At 41.6% G+C, this 20354-nt stretch overlaps 2 protein-coding genes across 3 annotated transcripts in view; one reads left to right on the forward strand and one right to left on the reverse strand.

Annotated features, from left to right (window-relative positions):
- LOC311011822 (retinal-specific phospholipid-transporting ATPase ABCA4-like) overlaps positions 1–11889 on the forward strand; it is a 32363-nt gene extending 20474 nt beyond the window's left edge. The window contains exons 26-50 of one of the 2 annotated variants that reach the window (XM_084006964.1): positions 90–295; positions 587–641; positions 844–897; positions 1335–1489; positions 1632–1756; positions 1858–1956; positions 2140–2421; positions 2618–2650; positions 2741–2846; positions 2925–2999; positions 3288–3457; positions 3916–4093; positions 4199–4314; positions 4592–4739; positions 5943–6066; positions 6776–6905; positions 7093–7213; positions 7765–7827; positions 8233–8339; positions 9142–9283; positions 9567–9701; positions 9987–10090; positions 10306–10398; positions 10577–10826; positions 11284–11889. In XM_084006964.1, the coding sequence (XP_083863090.1) occupies positions 90–295; positions 587–641; positions 844–897; positions 1335–1489; positions 1632–1756; positions 1858–1956; positions 2140–2421; positions 2618–2650; positions 2741–2846; positions 2925–2999; positions 3288–3457; positions 3916–4093; positions 4199–4314; positions 4592–4739; positions 5943–6066; positions 6776–6905; positions 7093–7213; positions 7765–7827; positions 8233–8339; positions 9142–9283; positions 9567–9701; positions 9987–10090; positions 10306–10398; positions 10577–10826; positions 11284–11400 (3188 nt within the window). In that variant the 3' untranslated portion in view covers positions 11401–11889. The remainder of the gene's footprint in view (positions 1–89; positions 296–586; positions 642–843; positions 898–1334; positions 1490–1631; positions 1757–1857; positions 1957–2139; positions 2422–2617; positions 2651–2740; positions 2847–2924; positions 3000–3287; positions 3458–3915; positions 4094–4198; positions 4315–4591; positions 4740–5942; positions 6067–6775; positions 6906–7092; positions 7214–7764; positions 7828–8232; positions 8340–9141; positions 9284–9566; positions 9702–9986; positions 10091–10305; positions 10399–10576; positions 10827–11283) is intronic. The other variant, XM_084006965.1, reaches the window with a different exon arrangement.
- The window catches only part of LOC311012013 (noelin-3-like), a 124626-nt gene that overhangs the window by 87585 nt on the left and 16687 nt on the right, over positions 1–20354 (reverse strand). The window lies entirely within an intron of this gene.

Genomic DNA, 20354 nt, shown 5'->3' on the forward strand with positions numbered 1-20354 from the left:
CGAGCGTTGGCGTGCGCTGACCCACTTATCCAGGTTGTGAAACAGACTACCCTCCTCCATGAATGCTGATTTCTCTGTCTTGTTCCCAGGCGACATCGACAGCATCACTAGCCTCATCCACCACCACGTCCCTGAAGCCAAGCTGATCGAGACGATTGGCCAGGAGTTGACCTACCTGTTGCCCAATAAGGGCTTCAAACATCGGGCGTACGCCAGCCTGTTCCGGGAGCTGGAGGAGACGCTCGGCGACATGGGCCTCAGCAGCTTCGGCATCTCCGACACATCGCTAGAAGAGGTTGGCGACTTCACCTAGTCTCACTTGGACGGTGTTCTGATGCTGCGTTTACACTTCATGAGCATCAGCTTTTCTGCATTTCATGATAAACCATGATTTTACAGCTGTGTGAATTCTGATATTTTTATTTGTGTAAAATAAGTGGATACATTTCTGAGAGAATCTTTGCATTAATAAAGTGAAAATAAAACCTTATATTTTAGATTTTAATTCTGGACTTAAAGGAAGAATGTATATTTAATGCATGAAACGTTTTGAAAATCTTAGGAAGTGGTGTTTTTGTCTTTCCAGATCTTCATAAAGGTCACTGCTGATGGAGAAGCAGAGAATAATGCCACCACTGCTGGTAAATACTCTCTAAATCTCTCTAACACGCTGCTAATCCTTTTGGTTTCATTGCTGTTTTCATTGCTGGTGTTATCGTTGTTTGTTCCCTAACTTAAACATTAGCGACCTGTCTTGTATGTACATGTGGTGCATCATTTGTCGGTTTTAACCCTCTAGTTTGTGTGTGTGTTTGTGTCTAACCTGTGCACTCCCACCTCTAGAACAGTGGATGTTACGGCGGAGAAAAGACAGCAGCAAAGTTGGTGTAGAGGAAGGTCAGAGACTTCACAGCGAATTCTGGGATTTAAAAAACAATGTAATCTTCTGGACTTTAATCACAGAGCATATGCAAGAATGGTTTGTTATTTAGATGTGTTTCTGTGACTCATTGAATGGTATAAAATATGGTAAGCACCTGGTACTCCAAGCAGTTTAAGCGATCCAGGTCTCGAATTTAGAGCAAATGCTCTGCTTGTACGTTTTTCTTTTAAAGAGCAATGATTATACCAGTATTCTTAGTCATTATTTAAAGTTTTTTTTCTGCTTGCTTGCTCTTTTCTAGTACAGCGCTGCTTTAAATTCAAATTCATACATTTACTCACATTTATGATTTGTCAGCCACACGAGGCTCAGCGGGATCCACTGCTGCTTCTCCAGCTTCTCCAGATATTTGAGGTAGAGAAATGAATTCATGCCTTCTTGTTGATCACAGATCACAACGGTGAGACACAGACTGCGTCGTACAGCAGTGCAGGAAAGGGCTCCAGGCAGGTGAAAGGGGCCACTCTGACCCTGAAGCAGTTCCACGCGCTGCTGGTGAAGAGGTTTCACCACGCCATTAGAAGCCAGAAGGAATTCCTGGCGCAGGTACGGGGTCACAGTGACAGATGGCTTGGAGGTGTTTACATGTTGGAAATGTCATTGGATGTTGTGAATAATTCTTACGTATATTATTACTTCTTAGAACTAGGCATTGCTCATGGTAGACTTGTATTTTGGGGGATTTCAGATCGTCCTTCCTGCCAGCTTCGTCCTCATCGCTCTGATCTTCACCATGGTCGTCCCTCCGTTCGGAGAATATCCAAGTCTGACTCTGACGCCGTGGATGTACGGACAACAGTTCATCTTCTTCAGGTCAGACCTGTAGGAAGTTCTCCCAGACACAATATCAGTGATGTGCTGCATAAACACAGCGGTGGTGATGATGACTTTTACGTTTTCTCATTCCCATTTAGTAACGAGCAACCGTTTGACTTCAAAATGAAGCTCTTCACCGAGCGTTTACTGAACAGACCCGGCCTGGGGACGCGCTGCATGGAAGGAGAACCACTAGAGTGAGTAATGGGACCATCAATGGTACAAGAGAGGATAGGATAGGACTATTACATGAGTAAATCTCATTTACAGAAATGTAAATCCTTCAGTTCATGCAGACTGAGAATGTTTAAAAACATGACATTCATGTTTGAACATCCAGTTTGCTTTCATCTCATAACTGGTGATTGCGTTCCACACAGCATGCCCTGCGCCAACGAGACATCAGAGTGGGCGTATCCCGGCGTCTCCCCTGTGGTCAGCAACATCCTGCAGAGTCCAGAGTGGAACCAGAGAAACCCGTCCCCCTCCTGCCTGTGCAGCACCAGTAAGAAGCTCACCATGATGCCCATCTGTCCCGTCGGAGCAGGAGGCCTGCCGCCCCGGCAACGACTGGAGGCCACCGGAGACACGATGCTGGACCTGACGGACAGGAACATCTCTGACTACCTGGTGAAAACCTACCCGAGCCTCATCAGGACCAGGTAGGTTTAAATCCAGTTTAGGTATGCAAATACGATAAAAATATTAATATATATATATTTTAAAAAATCTGCTGCTGCTGATTCAAAGAAGACAATACATAGATTATAAAAAATGCTTTGAAGAAGACGATCACTCTGGAAATTAAACACATAATTTACCTCTCTGTTTAATTCAATTCTTTATTCCATTTCACAGTTTGAAGAGCAAATACTGGGTGAATGAACAAAGGTAATAACAAGTGTTTTATGGTTGTTGGCCTCAGTCTCCTTCTCGTGTGGTCGATGTGGGATACTGAGTGTAAATATCTTCTTTCCTCAGATATGGAGGTCTCTCAGTAGGAGGACAGCTTCCCATCCTGGACGTCAACCCCAGAGACATCCAGAATGTCGCCCGTCAACTGGGACGGATTTTAAACATCACAGCGGTACATCGTTTTTTTTTTTTTTTTGTTCATGAGTGTGGTGTGTAAAGTCCAGTTTTTAATGAGCGTTTTCTTTCACAGGGTTACTATTCTGGGCTGGCACTGAAGGAGATCGGGCCTTTCTTACGATACATGGAAAGTGAATTCAATATAAAGGTACATGGGGGACAGATAGGGGAGAGGTTTTCTGCAAAAACGGAATAAAGTGCAAACACGGCTGGTCTGAAGTCTACCTCCTGTGTTTCGCTTTTATGCTCCAAGTCTGTCGTATCAGGATGCTGACTGACTGACTTGCTTTTACAGCTTTGCTTTCCATTTAAAGTAATGAATGTTTTGTATAAGGAAGGTCAAGCTTGAAAGTCCCTATACTGTAGATCAGGACTGTAATTACCATAGAAGGTTTTGAGAGTTGAGTGTTCAGTAAAATCCGTTCCCCTCCGTCAGGTGTGGTATAATAACAAAGGCTGGCACGCCATGGTGGCCTTCATGAATGTGGGCAACAACGCCATTCTGCGGGCCTTCCTACCTCCATCAGCCAAACCTGTGGAGTTCGGCATCACCGCCATCAACCACCCTCTGAACCTCACCAAAGAGCAGCTTTCTGAAGTCACAGTGTGAGTGGTCTTACATGTTTAAATGCATTTTATTTATCGGTTTTTCCATTATAATATATTTAATAAGATAACACAAGTATTATTATTTAATTAAAAGATATATATCTTTTAATTTAATTCGATTAGCTCTCTGATATTTTAACACCAGTTTCCCACTTTTGAAATAAATCTGGATCATTATGAGAAACTAGTTTACATGTCCTTATCTTAAGATGTTTAAAGTAAATAATCTAAATATTACTTTTACATGAATTATCTTTTAATATTCCCTTTGGAACACATGAGCAAATTACTGTTTTAGCTTTATTTTCTTAAATGAGTTATTCGGCTTTTGATTCAAGCAATTTTATATGGAATTAGCTTTTTTAATTTAATAGCACCATCTCAGCTGCAAATACTGTATATCATTTATTACACAATTTATTTTATTTCCACGCTTTATCTGCTTCCTCCCTCAGGTTGACCACGTCAGTGGACGCCGTGGTGGCAATCTGTGTTATTTTCGCCATGTCCTTCATCCCCGCGAGCTTCGTCCTCTACCTCATCCAGGAGCGTGCCACCAAGGCCAAGCACCTGCAGTTTGTCAGTGGGGTCAGCCCTTTAGTGTACTGGGTGGCCAACTTCCTTTGGGACATGGTGAGTCAAGCAGGGGTGTAGCCAATACAACGTGTATCACATCCTCTTCATGTTGATTTGGTTTTCCCAGTTTAAATTGTGTGAATGCGTCGTTCCTCCACTTAGGTCAACTACTCTCTCAGCACTGCGATGGTGGTTGGCATTTTCATGGCTTTTGACAAAAAGTGCTACACATCACCATCTAACCTGCCAGCACTAATAGCTCTGCTTCTTCTTTACGGGTAAGACTTTATTTTATTCGGTTCAGTTTTTGTTTTTTCCCCCTTAAAACATAAAAACAAATAAGAGGACATGAAAAGGAAATGCAGATTGTGTGGCTGAGTTAGTGTTATAGTGTGAGAGCGCCCAGAGGGCCTTATTAGGTATCTCACCTCTCAACAAGAAAGAATAACACAACTCACCAACGAGGACATCCAGAGAGAGAACAAAAATGCATAAATGACATGAAGAGAGCTGAAATATAATAATAAATGGGATTAATATCTCTTTGGCTTGTAGGTGGTCGGTGACACCCTTGATGTACCCCATGTCCTACATATTCAGCATCCCGAGTACTGCATATGTGTCCCTGTCCTGCATCAACCTGTTCATAGGCATCAACAGCAGCGCCATCACCTTCATCCTGGAGCTGTTTGAAAACAATCGGGTAAGGACATATCCACTATAAAGCTCCTGCTGTGAAAAAGGCAGATTATTCTCAAAGGTTCTCAGGGCACCAGAGGGCAGACAAATACAGTATATGATAGACACCTGACTGACGGGGGCAGCGCAATCAAAATAAGGTCCAGACAATGCCTTGCCTTGCCTTATTATTTGTCACTCGTTTCCTACTGAAGACCTACCTGATAAAACTAATACAGCAAACACCACAGTAGGTAGACTACACAAAGAGTGATGAAGAACGTGGGCTGGAGAAGCAGAAGGGCTGAAGATGAGTCACAGGTGAGCAGAGCAGGAGACCTTTTGGATCAGTGACAAGTGGCTGGGTGTGAAAAACAGGAATGTGGGAGGAAACAGAAGTAGAGGGGAAAACACAGGTGCTGCTGCTCTCAAGGCGCCTCCGTCAAACGGAAACGGCTCTTTTTGCCAGATGGTTGTGTGCACCACACATCTGTACTCCTCACTGATAAATCCCACAACAGGTGAGTCACGACAGAGCAACGGGAGGTGATGGGATCCATATGTTTGTCCTGTTGATGTTTCCCAGGGGGTCTAAACTTTGAGATTCTACTTCACCTAAAGTAATCTGAAACGGATTGATGGAAATGTCCTCTAGACAAATCAGGTCCAGTTGGTTTAATTTAAGGACTTCTGCAGCCTGATGTCATATCAAACGTATAATTAAAATAACCATGTCTTTTTAATTTATGAACAGCTGAAGCTCACTGGATGCCAGGTGTACACAGCTCAGGTCACCAGTTCCAAACGCATGCAAATAAGTGTTCTGCTTTGAGTTTATGTTTTTAGCAAGTTTCTAAAGTTGAATAGAAGTGGAAAAACCTACAACATGCATAATTAGAAGAGACGTTTTGTTCGGTGCATTAATTAGTCTTGTTTGCATGAGCTACCATGCCTGGTAATAGGACAAATTAGAACATTCCATAAGATATGATGCATATTCATGAGAGCAAATTGCTGAGGTGAAGATGCAGTAATGCAAAAATATTCAGGACAGCACTGAACTTCAGAAATGAGTCAGGCGTTTCCTTTAATAACAATTACTTCTTTCACAAAACTGGCTGATCAAAAGCGGCTGAATAAGTGTGCACACTCTGGACTGTGTAATCCTGCTGCCCTCAAGTGAAACGTGTGTTAAATGTGTTCTGTATGTGATTGTGTTTGTTGCCAGTCTTTGCTGATGTTCAATGAGTGGCTAAAGAAAGGTCTGCTGGTGCTCCCTCACTTCTGCCTGGGCCGAGGACTCATCGACATGGCCATGAACCAGGCTGTTACTGATGTGTATGCCAGATTTGGTGAGTACTTTCTTAGCTGATAAATACCAAGATATATTATATATATTATACCAAGATATTTAAAAATATATATATAATCGTAAAATCCCGCTTTTTGAATATTATTATTATTATTATTATTATTATTATTATTATTATTAATAGCTGGTATAACCACTTGGGAGAGAATATTACACTTTAAATACATTTTCCATTGGAAATGGTTCACCAAATATATATATATATTTTACTTTGGTAATCAAAGTTCTAGTTGTTTATACCAGATGGTACCCTCCGTGTCTAAAAAGGAAACCAACGTGGGAGTACATTAAACTTGCATTTTCTCTAATGGCCAACAGGGGTCTCTCTTTTGGTTGCAATTAGAAGTCTATGAGAAAATGACCCTACATCAATATTATAGTATTATAAGCATGATTTAAGGATCTCATCTTGCTAGTTTCAAGTCTTCTTCAATACAATGTGGTGTAATGAGTTTTTCAATGATGGTCCCAGGAGTAAATTAGACTATAAAGCATGGTATTCTTTAGGGCGTGGCTACCTTGTGATTGACAGGTCTCTACCACGGCATTGTCCTGTCAAATGTCTCAAAGAAGACAGGTCTTTAGTTCCTGGTTATCTGGAAAATGATATTTGTACTGCTGGTGACGTGTAACAAATACTGCCTTTGTGCTGAACGAAGGTGTAATAATCCGTATTGATCTGTTTCCAGGTGAAGAGTACACACAGGACCCTTTCCGGTGGGACTTTGTGGGAAAATATATAGCTTTCATGGCGGTGGAAGGCTTTCTCTACTTCGTTCTCAATCTGCTCATCCAGTACCGGTTCTTCTTGGACGGCTGGTAAGTTACTGTCTCAGACGGTTGTAATAACACAGCATCTCAACCATTACACCAGCGTCTCGACCTTTTCACTCAAACTTAACCAGGACGTTTTCTTTCACATTGGGTCAGAACTCGTACTCACCTTTGAGCAGATATAAGTGTTGAACCAGCTGCTTCCCCACAAATGATTTCTTGCCCCCTGCAGGTTATCAGGCTACACGCAGACTTCAGTACGAGATGAGGATGATGACGTAGCCGCAGAGAGGCAGAGAATTTATAACGGAGGGAGCAAGACAGACATCCTGCAGATCAGAGATCTCTCCAAGGTAAAAAAAAAAAACCCAAATCTCAGTTTCACATTTTTCATCATTTAATCTATATTTCTTTACATATAAAGAATGAAAAAGTAGAAGAAGAATGAATAAGTATTACCTTAGTGGGATTTTTTTTTTTTAACACATTTTGACTTTCTCATCCCAGAATTATATTTCATATCGTCAGTGAAAATAGGCGCTGAAGTTCACAGCTCTGCACTAATAGCAGGTCTTTATTGAAAACAGAATGGCTGTGTTTTCGCTGTTTTGTTATGTTTGCCATAAATCATTTTCAGATATTGGGCAGAGGATATTGCAAGTCGGAACAACAATAATATTATAAAATCAATATAAGATTGAACCCCTCCCACCTTAATCATTTTCATACAGTCCCTAACAGCAGAACAAATAATTACATGCTGAAGACGATATATACAGGAAGATTAATGCTGTGGAAAAAAGCATCTGGCATGTTTAATTATTTTTACCTGACCTTTTCGTTAGTGTTTAAAAAGCCACACGCATGCAAACAAGTGATCACTGATGGTACCTTCTCTGCACAGACATATACGAGCAGGAAGAGGGCAGCTGTGGACCGGATATGTGTGGGCGTCCCTGCAGGAGAGGTGAAGTCACTGAGTTCATTTACATTGAGAGTTATTATTATTCCTACTGGTTTATTTATGTTACTCAAGTTTCCCCTTTTTGTGTTTGCTCAACAAAACCTAAATGTTGTTTAGGCACCCGGACTTTTGGAGAAGTATTGCAGTAATTGGAATGAAGCATCGTTAAAATAGATAATAAAATAGATTTACTGTATATCTGGTCTTTTTGTGTGCGTTTCTGTTCACAGTTTCTTCATTAATACATGCATGTACAAGAACATTTCTGGTCATTATATGAAGCAAGAGTTTCAAAAGGATATTAATAGTCATCCTCTATAATAGCGGATGCATTTCAGAACATTATTGTCAGTATTTCAGCACAATGTGTCCCCACATGGAGAGCCTGATTATCTTTTGTCCTGTTAGTGCTTCGGCCTCTTGGGAGTTAATGGAGCTGGAAAGACGACAACCTTCAAAATGCTGACTGGTGACACTGATGCCAGCTCCGGGGAGGCTACAGTGGCTGGTTACAGGTACATAAAGATCAGTCAGAAACGTCCCTGGTCGATGGAACGCAAACTGTGTTCACGCAAACGTTGCTCTCGGATTCCCCTGCATGCAGTTCCAGATGGGAGGCGACGGGAATCAGTCCATTGAGTTAGAATGTTTAAACACGGGAAGGTCAATCTGACATCATTCTGTTTGATGACGCTATCTGGGTATAAAACCAACACACAATGTTGTATTGCTTAAAAGGCTGGTAACTAGGGCTGTGGGAAATCTCAAATCAATTATGTTGCTACTGCAAAGGGATTTTTGTGCTAGTACTCATCTGTAAAAATTCTATTTTCATGCCAACTATTTGAACATTTCTCTCTTTCTTTCTTGCCTGGCCTGAATTTGCCCCTCAAACTGCATTTGCACAATCCTTGGACACAAATACTCTATTAAAACACACATTAACGGAAGTCTGGGTCCATTTTCTTTGAAGGTCAAATAGGTGAAATTATTTATTCTTTCTTATCTTTTGTTATCGGGTGATTCCACAGAATTATCTAGGGACCCACTGACCTATAAAATGGCAATCATTTATGACAAAAATACATTTGTCCTTGAATTACTGACTTGATTGAATTGACAAGAACATGAAATGTCATTTTAAAACTGTTTTTGTATAAATTTGTTCCGTTTTTACATCATTTTGCTCAGAGGAGTCGGCACATCTGGATTTCACATTTTAAGTGCTGATTTAACAGCCTATCCCTCTTTAGTTCTCTTCTTTCTGTGTCATTTGCTCTGCTGGCTCACTGCAACATCTTGTGTCCTGTTTCACAGCATCCTGACAGAGATCCTGGACGTGCACCAGAACATGGGCTACTGCCCACAGTTTGATGCCATCGATGAGCTCCTAACTGGCAGGGAGCATCTGTACCTCTACGCTCGTCTCCGAGGGGTGCCTGAGTCCGAGATCCCCAGAGTGAGTAGGACTCGTGGTCGACATCTTCGATTATCGAAGGATGATTCATTCTGCTGGTCGGCGCTGCATAGAGAGGGCTATATCTGCTTTTGTTCATTTTTGTTTCTGGTTTGGTTCATTGTCTCTTTACTGTTACTGCTCTGTGTTCGCTACTGTTTGATTTTCATTTTGCTGGCTGTATTGTCCTGAAGGGCTCAGTTAACAGTAGGGGTTGCACTTTCTTTGAAATGCAACGTGGATGGATGCGTCCACCAAATGCATATCTCCTCTTTCCCACCTCTAGGTGGCGGAGTGGGGCATCCAGAAGCTGGGCCTGTCGGAGTACGCCGGCCGCTGTGCAGGGACCTACAGTGGAGGCAACAAGCGCAAACTCTCCACAGCCATTGCAATGATTGGTTGCCCGGCGCTGGTGCTGCTGGTGAGTCAGCCAATGATGAGGAGCTCATTGTTTGGGTCTCAGGGCTTTATGCAGGGATTTATCAATGAAATGGTCAACGGATCCAGATGGGAAGCCATATGGGAAGCCATATGGGTTCAGTCAAGCCTGGCCTCGAAGGTTTTTATACATTGGCAGGCGGCTGCGCAGTTCAATTCAAAATTGACATAAATCTGAGATCTTTGCTGTATGCTGATAGAGAAAATGTCTCTGATCATATGGAATTATGTGCTCAGAGAGTCAAGTTTGCTGTGTGTGTGTGTCCAGGATGAACCCACGACGGGGATGGACCCACATTCTCGCCGCTTCCTGTGGAACGCCATCATGAGCGTCATCCAGGACGGCAGGGCCGTGGTGCTGACATCACACAGGTCGCCAAACGAAACTCACCGCACCACATCTGCTGCGGCAGCTGACCAAACACACTTAACACCTCCTGCCAACAACTGTTGATGGAAATCATAACTAGATTGGCATTTTGCTTGATTTTCCCGTAGAGATCTGTAAATTATGATTCATTGCTCATAGATGTGAAAATAGGCGCAGAAAAAAAATTAAAAATGGTTTTCTGCTTGTTTTCCACCAGTATGGAGGAGTGTGAGGCCCTCTGCACTCGACTGGCCATCATGGTTAATGGGACTTTCAAGTGTTTGGGTACCATCCAGCATCTCAAATACAAGTAAGAGTTTTTCTGTATTTCAGCAGGCTTTTAGTGCGCGTGGGGAGTATTTACATCTCATACTTCAAACCTTTTAAACACGATAAATAAAGGTTTCCTGGCATCTAACCCGACCACAGAAGTTATAAAGTATAAGATAACTGAAATGTATCCTGAAACATATGTTTCTTTCATCCAGATTTGGTGACGGCTACGTAGTGACCATGAAGATCAAGGCAGCTAAAGCAGGCTCGTCCCCAGATCTGGAGCCTGTCGAGAGTTTCATAGAGAGCAGTTTCCCCGGCTGCGTTCAGAGAGAGAAGCACTACAACACGCTGCAGTACGAGATCGCCTCCACCTCCCTGGCCAGGATATTTCAGCTGGTGGTGGCAAATAAAGAGAGGCTCAGCATCGAAGACTACTCGGTTTCCCAGACAACACTGGACCAGGTATGTGTGAACTCGTTGACAGTCTCAACCGGTGTTTAATACAGATTTATCCACCACTTAACAATAACTTACCAGACTATTACAACAACAACAAAAAATCAAAAACATAAATATTCCATTTGATAATCTTGTTTAAAAAATGAAATCAATAAATAAATCCTCTTTTCTTTGTTCTGAATTTTGCATTGCAATTTGATTGGCTGTAGGAAACAGTAATTCCACATTAATAACACAACAATTCTGCTTCATTAACACATAATGAAACTTTCCACTTTCTCTCTTACCAAATAAAAAAATAAAATAAAAAAGGAAAATATGCAACATTTTAAATTTACTGTGGCTAAATATTCTTAAATCTTAATAAGGAAATGAAAATTATTTTTTTTCCTGCCTTGGGGCATATGTATATATTATTACATATATACTTTTTATATTTGCTCCTAATTCTGTTGTGCAGGTGTTTGTCAACTTTGCCAAGCAACAGATGGGAGAGGACGAGGACGTTACGTTACACAGACGAACAGCAGGTGGAAGAAAAGAAGTCAAGATCTCGCCGGTGCCGAGGAAGACATAAAACTACCACCTGCAAATGTAGAGGAACACAGACGTAAAGGTGCTACTCTGCAGGGCAGCGCTCATCATTTTTCACATTCAAAAGCCACTTTTAATATTTTACTAGCCAAATTTGCTTTTTTTAGAAAAAGGGACGAGTCTGGCCAGTTAACCTGCCAAAGTGACTGGTAGAACAGTTAATGTTTCCAGTCACAGACAAACTGTACAAATGGGAGTTCATCTTCTATTATATCATCAAAAAACAAGTATGTCTGACATGTAACTTACACTTGAAATCACCAGCAGAAACGGATGCAGGAACAGCTGCTTCTTCATGTAAAATATGGAAAAAAAAATCCTTAGACTGACTGGTTTGTATAAACGTGTACATATTCTATGTGTAATGAATACTTAAGCACCTTAGAATCCGTATTTTTTTTTCAATGTTTACATTAACACACCTCAATATATGTGACACATGCAGGGATTTAATGTTGACGGTTCCCCCCCCCCCAAAAAGACACTTTCTATCGCTTCCTTTCTTTTCAGTAATCTGTTGTTGAGTATTTCTTTGTCTGTTTCATACATTGCCATGTCATGTTGTCCTCCGGTGTCAGCACAAAATATTCCTCTTCAAGGATTCAACTTGAGGGAAAAAGGGTGATTAGCTTGATATGTAGCTGTAGATAAAGAGGAATTATATTTTGCATCTGACCAAATTCAACTTTATACTTCATGCTCTTGACTAGCTGATTTGTACTGCATTATCGGTCCCAAATAAAACAGTTCGGGGTTTCATAATGTAACGTGTATGTGTTCAGTGTTTCTTGACTATATCCCTTCCCTGAACAGGATAAGTGATTGATGGATGGATGGATGGATGGAATATTTCAGCCCTCCCTAGCTCCTCTTAAAGCTACTGGATGCTGGAGAGTTGAAAGGTTCCTCCCTCCAGTGACCTACAACGACCCCACTGATCTCCACTGGAAAGCTGCAGGTCAGTCACATTAAAGCCAAGGCGGCACTGTGCCGAGCTCCTTGTCACAACCTGGATTTATCCTGCCCACGGTCCAATTACTGTTCTCCCGCCGCAAGTGATGGTGTCATCGCCTCAGGCCTCCCACTAGCCTAGCATTTCATTGGCTGCCACAAAAGAAACAGAGGGATGATGGCACGGTGCAATTCAGGGCTGCTAATGAATTCACTGGTGTGGATCTCATGCTCTTCTTCCTGCCCAAATGGTCATCTGGATGGAGCTGATGAGCATCAATAGTGCCGCCGTGGGAGAGCAAATGAGTCCCACTGTAAAAGGCTGTGAAATGTTAATGCATACAGCTGAATACTGAGGGGAGAAAAACGTAGGACGCATTCTGTTATTCATGTCAACAGAACCAAAACCAAGGGAATTAGCAGCCATCGTAAAAAATACACAAATGTCAACACGTCGCGGTACGGTAAAGTTAAAACACAAGCATCTTGTGCATGTCAAGTGAGCAGATCCTTAGTTTTTGAGTGCAGAAGACCTCAAGTGAAAATGATGGGATCTAGTGCTTACTACTGTAATACACCCCACAAGTTAGCTATAAATTAGTGGTAAATCTGAGTGTATTGTATTTTATTTTGTTAGAATGTGTTCCTCTTTCTAAAACCAGAGAAAGAGGCATTTAGCTTAAATTCAACACTGCAGCCGTGAAACCACAAATTTACTGTAATATTTCCATTTATGTACCGATTAAGCAAACAGTAGGCCGATATTAACTTAAGAGCGAGCCCGGCTAGCTGACCCCTTCTTCTCTTTGTTTTGCGAAGCTAAGATAATCACATCGACAGGACCAATAACTACAAGCTTAATTAACATTGCAGCCTCAGCTCAACCCCAGAATCACCCTCTATAGTAACTCTGCTCATCCCAAACAGTGAATCCATGAAGGAGCCCTGCTTTAGATTGATACACATGAGATTAACTCTTTGATCAACTATGTTTATTGCAAAATCTATCCAGCAGTTATTACTAGATGAAGCAGAACTTAAAAGTCGCTCTTGATCTATTTGGTGTCTTCAAAGTAAAATGTTCCAAAATGCTTTGATGTAAAACATTGAATTTCCCTCTTTATTAATATGCAGCATAACAACTGACATGGAATAATACAGTATTGATTTCTGCTTTCTTTTAACTGTTAAGACAAATACATCATAGAGAAGTTGCACATAAATGTAGGGGTTTGACCCTCATAGTGCTGCAGGAGTGAGACCTGGAAACAGTTATCACCACACAGGTGTGGAACACAAGCATAAGAGGTATAAAATACGTTAGTAAATACCCTACTTGTACATTTTCAAACGTTTAAGTTAAGTTAAAAAAAGCAGTTGCTGAGAAAGTTGCCTCTGTGTGTATGCAACCACAGTGTAGTTGGATTGTAGCACGCATCAAAAATCAGAAAAAGAAGCATTCATTTGTGAAGATTATCTTGCTTGCATAAACTTGTGTTTGCCACACACCTTATTTTCTGCAGTAATAATAATAAAAGACTTGACTTCTGGGGTCAGCCTACAAAAATACATCATTCTTGCAATGCCATCTACCTCGGCCTCTGCTGCCTCATTTACAACCTTCTTTTTTTAATAGAGAATGGATGAAAATGTGGAAACATGACCAGGTGGTCAATCCAAAGCATGCAGGAAATACATAAGAAATCGTATTATTTGTAGTTTGCATAGAAGTGTTCATATTGCTTATTGTAAGTCGCTTTGGACAAAAGCGTGTGGGCAGAATCTGCGAAGAGTCGCCGCATTTAATACTTTTTTTAATCCTTTTTTTTAAGCTTGTGGATATTGTGGGTCCTAAGTTTAATTGGGGGCATGGTTGAAAGATGGAGTCAAAAAGGTTACTTGTGTATATGAGCGGGCAGAGAACAAAGTTCTGGACGAGATGTTGCTGTCCAAGTATGAGGGAACTGTGTTGAGGTTGGTGTGTGTTTGAATCCACCGTGTGTGTCTGTGTGAGAGAGTGAGGCAGAGAAAGAGCTATATACATATGCAAAGTGGCCTTGACTGCACTGGACAGGATGAATATACATTCAGCGTCCAATCATTCATTGTCATGATGCGTCTCATGACCATACCACGGCTCAGACAGTTGCTGAGACAAAGCATGAAAAGCATGAAAGGAACAACAGATTTATACATGTATAACCTTGGAATTAAGACCTTTTAAAGTTTGCTCAGATCTGCAAATCATACGTTTCCTATTTTCTTTTCTTTTTTCTCGTGCAACCCTACAGATAAGCGATAGACGATGGATGGATGGATGGATGGATGGATGGATGGATGGATGGATCCTTGATTGCGAAATCTGCAAATAGTAGATACTATGCTGCAGCAAAACCTGGCTTTCCATCTATACTGACAGAATAGGTACATTTCCTTTACTATGATGGACGGAGATGTTAAAGGAAATAGTTGAACACATGCTTTATTAGTAAATGGAGTCGTCTAGAACTGAAAGGTCCACAGTGTTGTAGAACCAGAGAGCTTGGAGAGGAATACGCCAGTTGATAAAGTCTACAGTGAAATAAAGGCAGGAATGGTCGGCCATTTTGTCGGTAATTGATCGTTTACTGTAATCACTGAATCTACGGATGTAGATGGCTCATTTTGTTCCCTATCTGATTAAGCAGGTGATACTCAAGCCGAGCTGTACGTCTGAAGAACTGTCGTCAAACTCTTGAAAATGTTTCCGTTGCTGCCCGTTATCCAGCAGCGACCACCAGGGGGCAGTAGGCTTGTGAAAAAATACCCCCGGTAATGTCTTCTGTCAACAAAGTAATGCATCTCTGCTGAGGCATCCCTCTGTTATCTGCTCACTTCTGTGGCCCTAACCTTCAGGCGCCGCGTTTGAAGTCTGAAGGATGTGTGGGCTCATAGAAGGAATTGCTGATCAAGTGTGCTTTTAAAGTGCATCAGAACAGTGCAGCCAGCCGGCGTCTCCTCGCCTCGTACGTGTGTGTTCTCGTCTCCGTGGAAAGCTGGAGGAGCCGCCCTTGAGAAATCTCGAACAAATATTCCTCTCCCCCTACCCACACACCATTATTCATGCTACATAAAAACTGCAAAAAAAACCATACAAATGAAATATGCTGCTGGGCTTTGTTCACACGGCGGCACTCCCGCTGGAGTTGAGCAACACGTGGAGACAAACCTCCCTTGTCGATCACAAAAAGGAATAAATATTAATTTGTGGACTAATGACTTTCTTAATCAGCCTAAATATGTATAATTTATGTAACATTTGTCTTTGACGTCTTCAGCTCTGCACCTGAATCCGAGACGCTCGGTCATTTGCATTTTGAGTGCATGCTGTAGATAAAAAACGAAGTCACTTGGGACTTGATGGAAGAAGATGAAGTTTCGCTGCTGGATTAGATTTGCGAGGCAGAAAATAAAAAATAAAAAAGTTCCTGGAGTTGTTATCGGTGAAGACATCTGAGCATAACTTGAGAGTATAAGCTGATATTGTGGATCCGGGTGTGTGGTCTTGTGTGGGCCTCGGGGGGGAATAAAATAAGCCGGCTCTAATCAATAGCGTGGCCTCATCATTAGTGTGCCATTCCTGCGCTCTCGCTGACGCGAATACCAACCTCCCAACTCTGGTTTTAGGCGATCATTCACCGCAGCACGTTGTCAATGTTCTCACGAGTTTGGCTCAGGGGGGAAAAAAAACATGTCAATTCAATGTTCTCTGAAGCTGTCTCGTCAGAAAAAGGAAAGAAATCCTAAATCAGAATGCATTAACTTCCCTGCATATGTGATTACCATAAACCCCAAGCCAAGGTGCTGTGGTGATATAGTGAGCCATTAGAGATATGACAAATACATTCATTAGCTTCCTCACTACACCTCAGCTCCACGCTGTTCTTCCCAGGAGGGAAGTGAGAATAACTGTGTTGCCTCTAAAGGCAGTGGTATCGACCCCAGTGGTAGCAGAGAGGGGGGGAAAAAATGATGGAGAAAGATGGATTGACATGGTTCACCTTCAACTGCTATTCCCTGCCTATTGACTATGACGATGAGAAATGGCTGACAGGCAAATGGTTGTTTTGTCTCACCTGCAGGTCAGGAAAATAAAGAACGGCTATGAAGACATTTCTCATGGAAACCTTCTGTGCTGGTGCATCCCACCGCTTGAACATAATACTTTTTGAATGGAGTACTTACAGAAGTAGAAATAAGTTGCCTTGGCAAACTCTGCCTCTGTGTCTGGAGCCATCAGACTTTAAAGCGAGATATTCTTTTAGTGGCCTTTATTAGTTTATCCGTCTTTTTTTGTGATTAATTCTTCATTTTTGTTTTCAGGTTTGTTTGTTGTTTTTTCTGTGTCCCATGTTATTATTTTTTTTATGTTTAGCTGTTTCCTGTTTTTACTTTGTAGGTTGACTTGGTTGTTTAACTTAACATGCACTCTTTTTAAAGCTGCAGTCGGCAAGTCTGGCAGATTTGACTCAGTCAAATTTCCAATGTTTACAACACTCACGCCCCTCCCCTTCTACCACCAAGCTCCTCCGCCCGATTCCTGTGAACGCGCCCGTGTCTTCTCTCATCGATAAACGGCATGGAGTACACGCTACACAGAGGTAGGCTGGCTAACTTACTCATAGATAGCAACTGCTAACGTCATTTAGCGTATGCCTAGCTTGAGGCGTGTGCCTGTGATATTGTAACATGCGTGAGGGGGAGGGCGGGATCTGTGTGCAAAACCCACAACAAGCTCTAGGTGCACGTTCTAAAACCGGATGATTTATGTTGTTCTATCGGAGTATAGTGTCGGTTTCAGTGAATACGATCAAACAAATGTTGCCGACTGTGACTTTAACAACTCTGTTGGTGTCAGTGCTCCATTCAGATTTATCAGCATGTTCCAACTTTAAAATGTGGATCATTTTTATTTCTCAGAATCCAGCACGACATATTTGGTAGAATATCTGGTATATTAGTAGAATTTTAAATGAAGAGATGTGTGTTTTAACAGTGTTTTGCTGCACCAACATCGGTTTATGATAAGTGATCCATCCGTGCGTTGCACCTTGTTCATTCATTAATAATGCAGCTGTCACACTACCACATGTTACCTAGCAAGCAAGTCAAGATGGTGATATCTCTATATGATCCAAAACACATCTATCCACAGTGTATTTCCCAACTCTCCTGTTTTAAGATGAATAGAGCAGTCATTAGGTCAGTCTTCAAGCTTGTGTTTTCACCTGACACTGTTGGAAATGTTCTGCTATTGTGAGCCCCGTTTGATAGATCAGGGATGCAAAATAGATTAGTTAGAACCGTGGAGACAATTATGGAACAAGTGAATTGTTTAATTTCAAAGGTCAGTCATGCCTCATTTACAGCACATCATTGAATCGTATGCCCGGGGGAATACATATCTCGTTGTTATCTGATTGATTTAATTCTAGATCATGAGAAATGATAACAAAAAAATGGGCACATTCAAAAGCACTGGCTATACACACACCCACTAATTCACAGGGCATGACTGCCTACAGGCAGACTAAACCCAGGATAGTTGCTGAGTGGGAGCTTTTAGAAACAGCTGATGTACACAGCCATGGTCAGATCCAATCTGCCCTCATGCAGAGCAGACTGACAGCAGATTTGTCCCACCTAACCTGCTGCAGTTGCTGAGTGTAATGAAGGGGCTACCTTAATGTCCAACACAAAGCAAGTCACTGTCAACTTCTACTGCTAACAATATAGTGAATGAAATGAAATCATAGTTTTGGGAATTAGGCTTTTTTGGGGCAAAACATTGAGGAGGCTCTACTGGTCGAAATGGAATATAATGCTATTTATTTTCTAATCACTTGTTTTTGTTGTCTTAGAATGAACCCTTTAGACAGAGCGGGTTCTCTTTATGTTCTACAAGAATGGAGAAATCAAACATTCATTTTGACGTCAGCCATGGAGGTTCTCCTAAGATTGGAGAAGTTTCAGTTGGTTGTGAGCTGCAACCTCAACGCTAGATGCTGCCAAATCCTACTAAAGACGATCAATACTGTCTGTGCATGAATTAGCCTATGAAGCTGGAGCAAGGAAATAATTAGTTTAGCTCAGCATACAGATAATAAGCAGTGGGAAATAGCGAGGCTGGTTGTTTCTAGATAAAAAAAAATATCCCTAAAATATAAGAATAGTCACATTTTACATTTCTGTTTTTCACTGAATGAAACAAACAAAAGGCATCATGGTAATTAGTGAACTTAAGGGGTTTCGGGAGGTAATATATATATATATATATATATATATATATAGAGAGAGAGAGAGAGAGAGAGAGAGAGAGAGAGAGAGAGAGAGAGAGAGAGAGACACTGGCCAAAGACTTGTTCAGAAGGGTCGAATAAGGGTCGAATAAGGTTGGAAGCCACTCATTCCCTACTCTCTACGACCCTCCGTTCCATCAATAATTCTATTGATATATTAAAAATTATCTATTAATAACCGAATCTGCTCCTGCTAGTACCCCAACATAATTGGTGCCCTTTCTCTAAAAATAATAATTTATTGACTGGTGTAAAAATGGGCCATAGTTGTAGAACACATTTTCGGCCAGATGAGAGAGGCATCAACTAGATTATTATAACTGTAGCGCACTTTTAGACAAATCAATTTATCATTTCATATTTTTATCGTAACATCTTCTGTCATGTGCCACAGTGTGTTTATGTCGGTTACATGCCATAGGTGTTCTGATAAATACCCCAATGCCATAAACACCCTCTTGTTACAAACGCCAGCCCACCTCTTAAAAGAAGAAGATAAAGCACACTGCGAAGGTGCTAAAAATGACTGTCCTAGTGCTTCCACCACATCACGAGGCCCAGACATTCTCAAAGGCAAGAACACTGCATCGGTGAATATTCTTGGTTTACTTATTTTAAAAAAAACATTTTGGGGGGGGGGTTTCAGCTAGCTAGTAGGACAGAATAGGAGGACTCTAGGAGGTGATTAAATCCGCTCTGAACATCATCGGTACCCATCTACCGAGCACGACAAGATTGGTGACAAGAGGTGCCTACGGAGAGCTCAGAGGATATTAAAAGACAAAACTCAGCCACAGCCTGATTACCCAGCTACCGTCTGGCAAGAGATCCACACGTATCAGCTGCTGTGCCACCAGACTTCAGAGCAGCTTCTTTCCTCAGGCAGTCAGACCTAAAGTCATCCTCCGCTCTTCACTGCATAATTTAGTTTTGTTTGTTTAATCGTGTGTGTACTTTTCTTATGAAGCAAATGGGACTACAGACGCATCTTCTCTGTGCAATCTGTATAATGACAATAGATTAAATCGAACTCAGGTTGAACTAAGGTTATGTGCTAGGTACCGTTTGCTAACTCCGTACAGGTTAGCTATCGTTGCTGTTTAGCAGCCCGGGACTTGAATGAAATTTGTGAAAATAGTTTTGATTTTAACCACTGTCGGTTTCCGTTTGGATTAAGGATATAAACCTAGATACTGACCAAAAGTCAGATGAAGGGCACCCGGTCTCCCATCATGCCACAGTGCACAGAGCTCACGCTACTCATGGGTGTTTGGCTCGTGTCTAGGCCAGCACACAGTCCAACGGCTTTGACGGCTGGCAAAAGTCTGCAGACTGGAGCGGCTCAGTGTCCCGCTAAAACCAGCTCACTCTCTGTGCTGGTGCATGGAGAGAGAGATCGTGTGCCCTTCATCTGCATGTGTTACCTGCAGGTGCCAGCTGGTGCCGCGGTGACTCAGAGCTGGTGTTATGAGGATTTATCTTACCTTGTCAGAAAAAATGACCTACCATATACTATTATATTATTAATACTATTATATGTTATCATAAACTATGATAACAACACATGTCCACTACATTCATAACTAAGTCATAATCATAACTTTACTTGTTGTTGTTATGGGACTTTCACAGAGAACATGGCAACGGCA

Source organism: Eutrigla gurnardus, assembly GCF_963514095.1.
Source record: "Eutrigla gurnardus genome assembly, chromosome: 4".
NCBI lineage: Eukaryota > Metazoa > Chordata > Actinopteri > Perciformes > Triglidae > Eutrigla > Eutrigla gurnardus.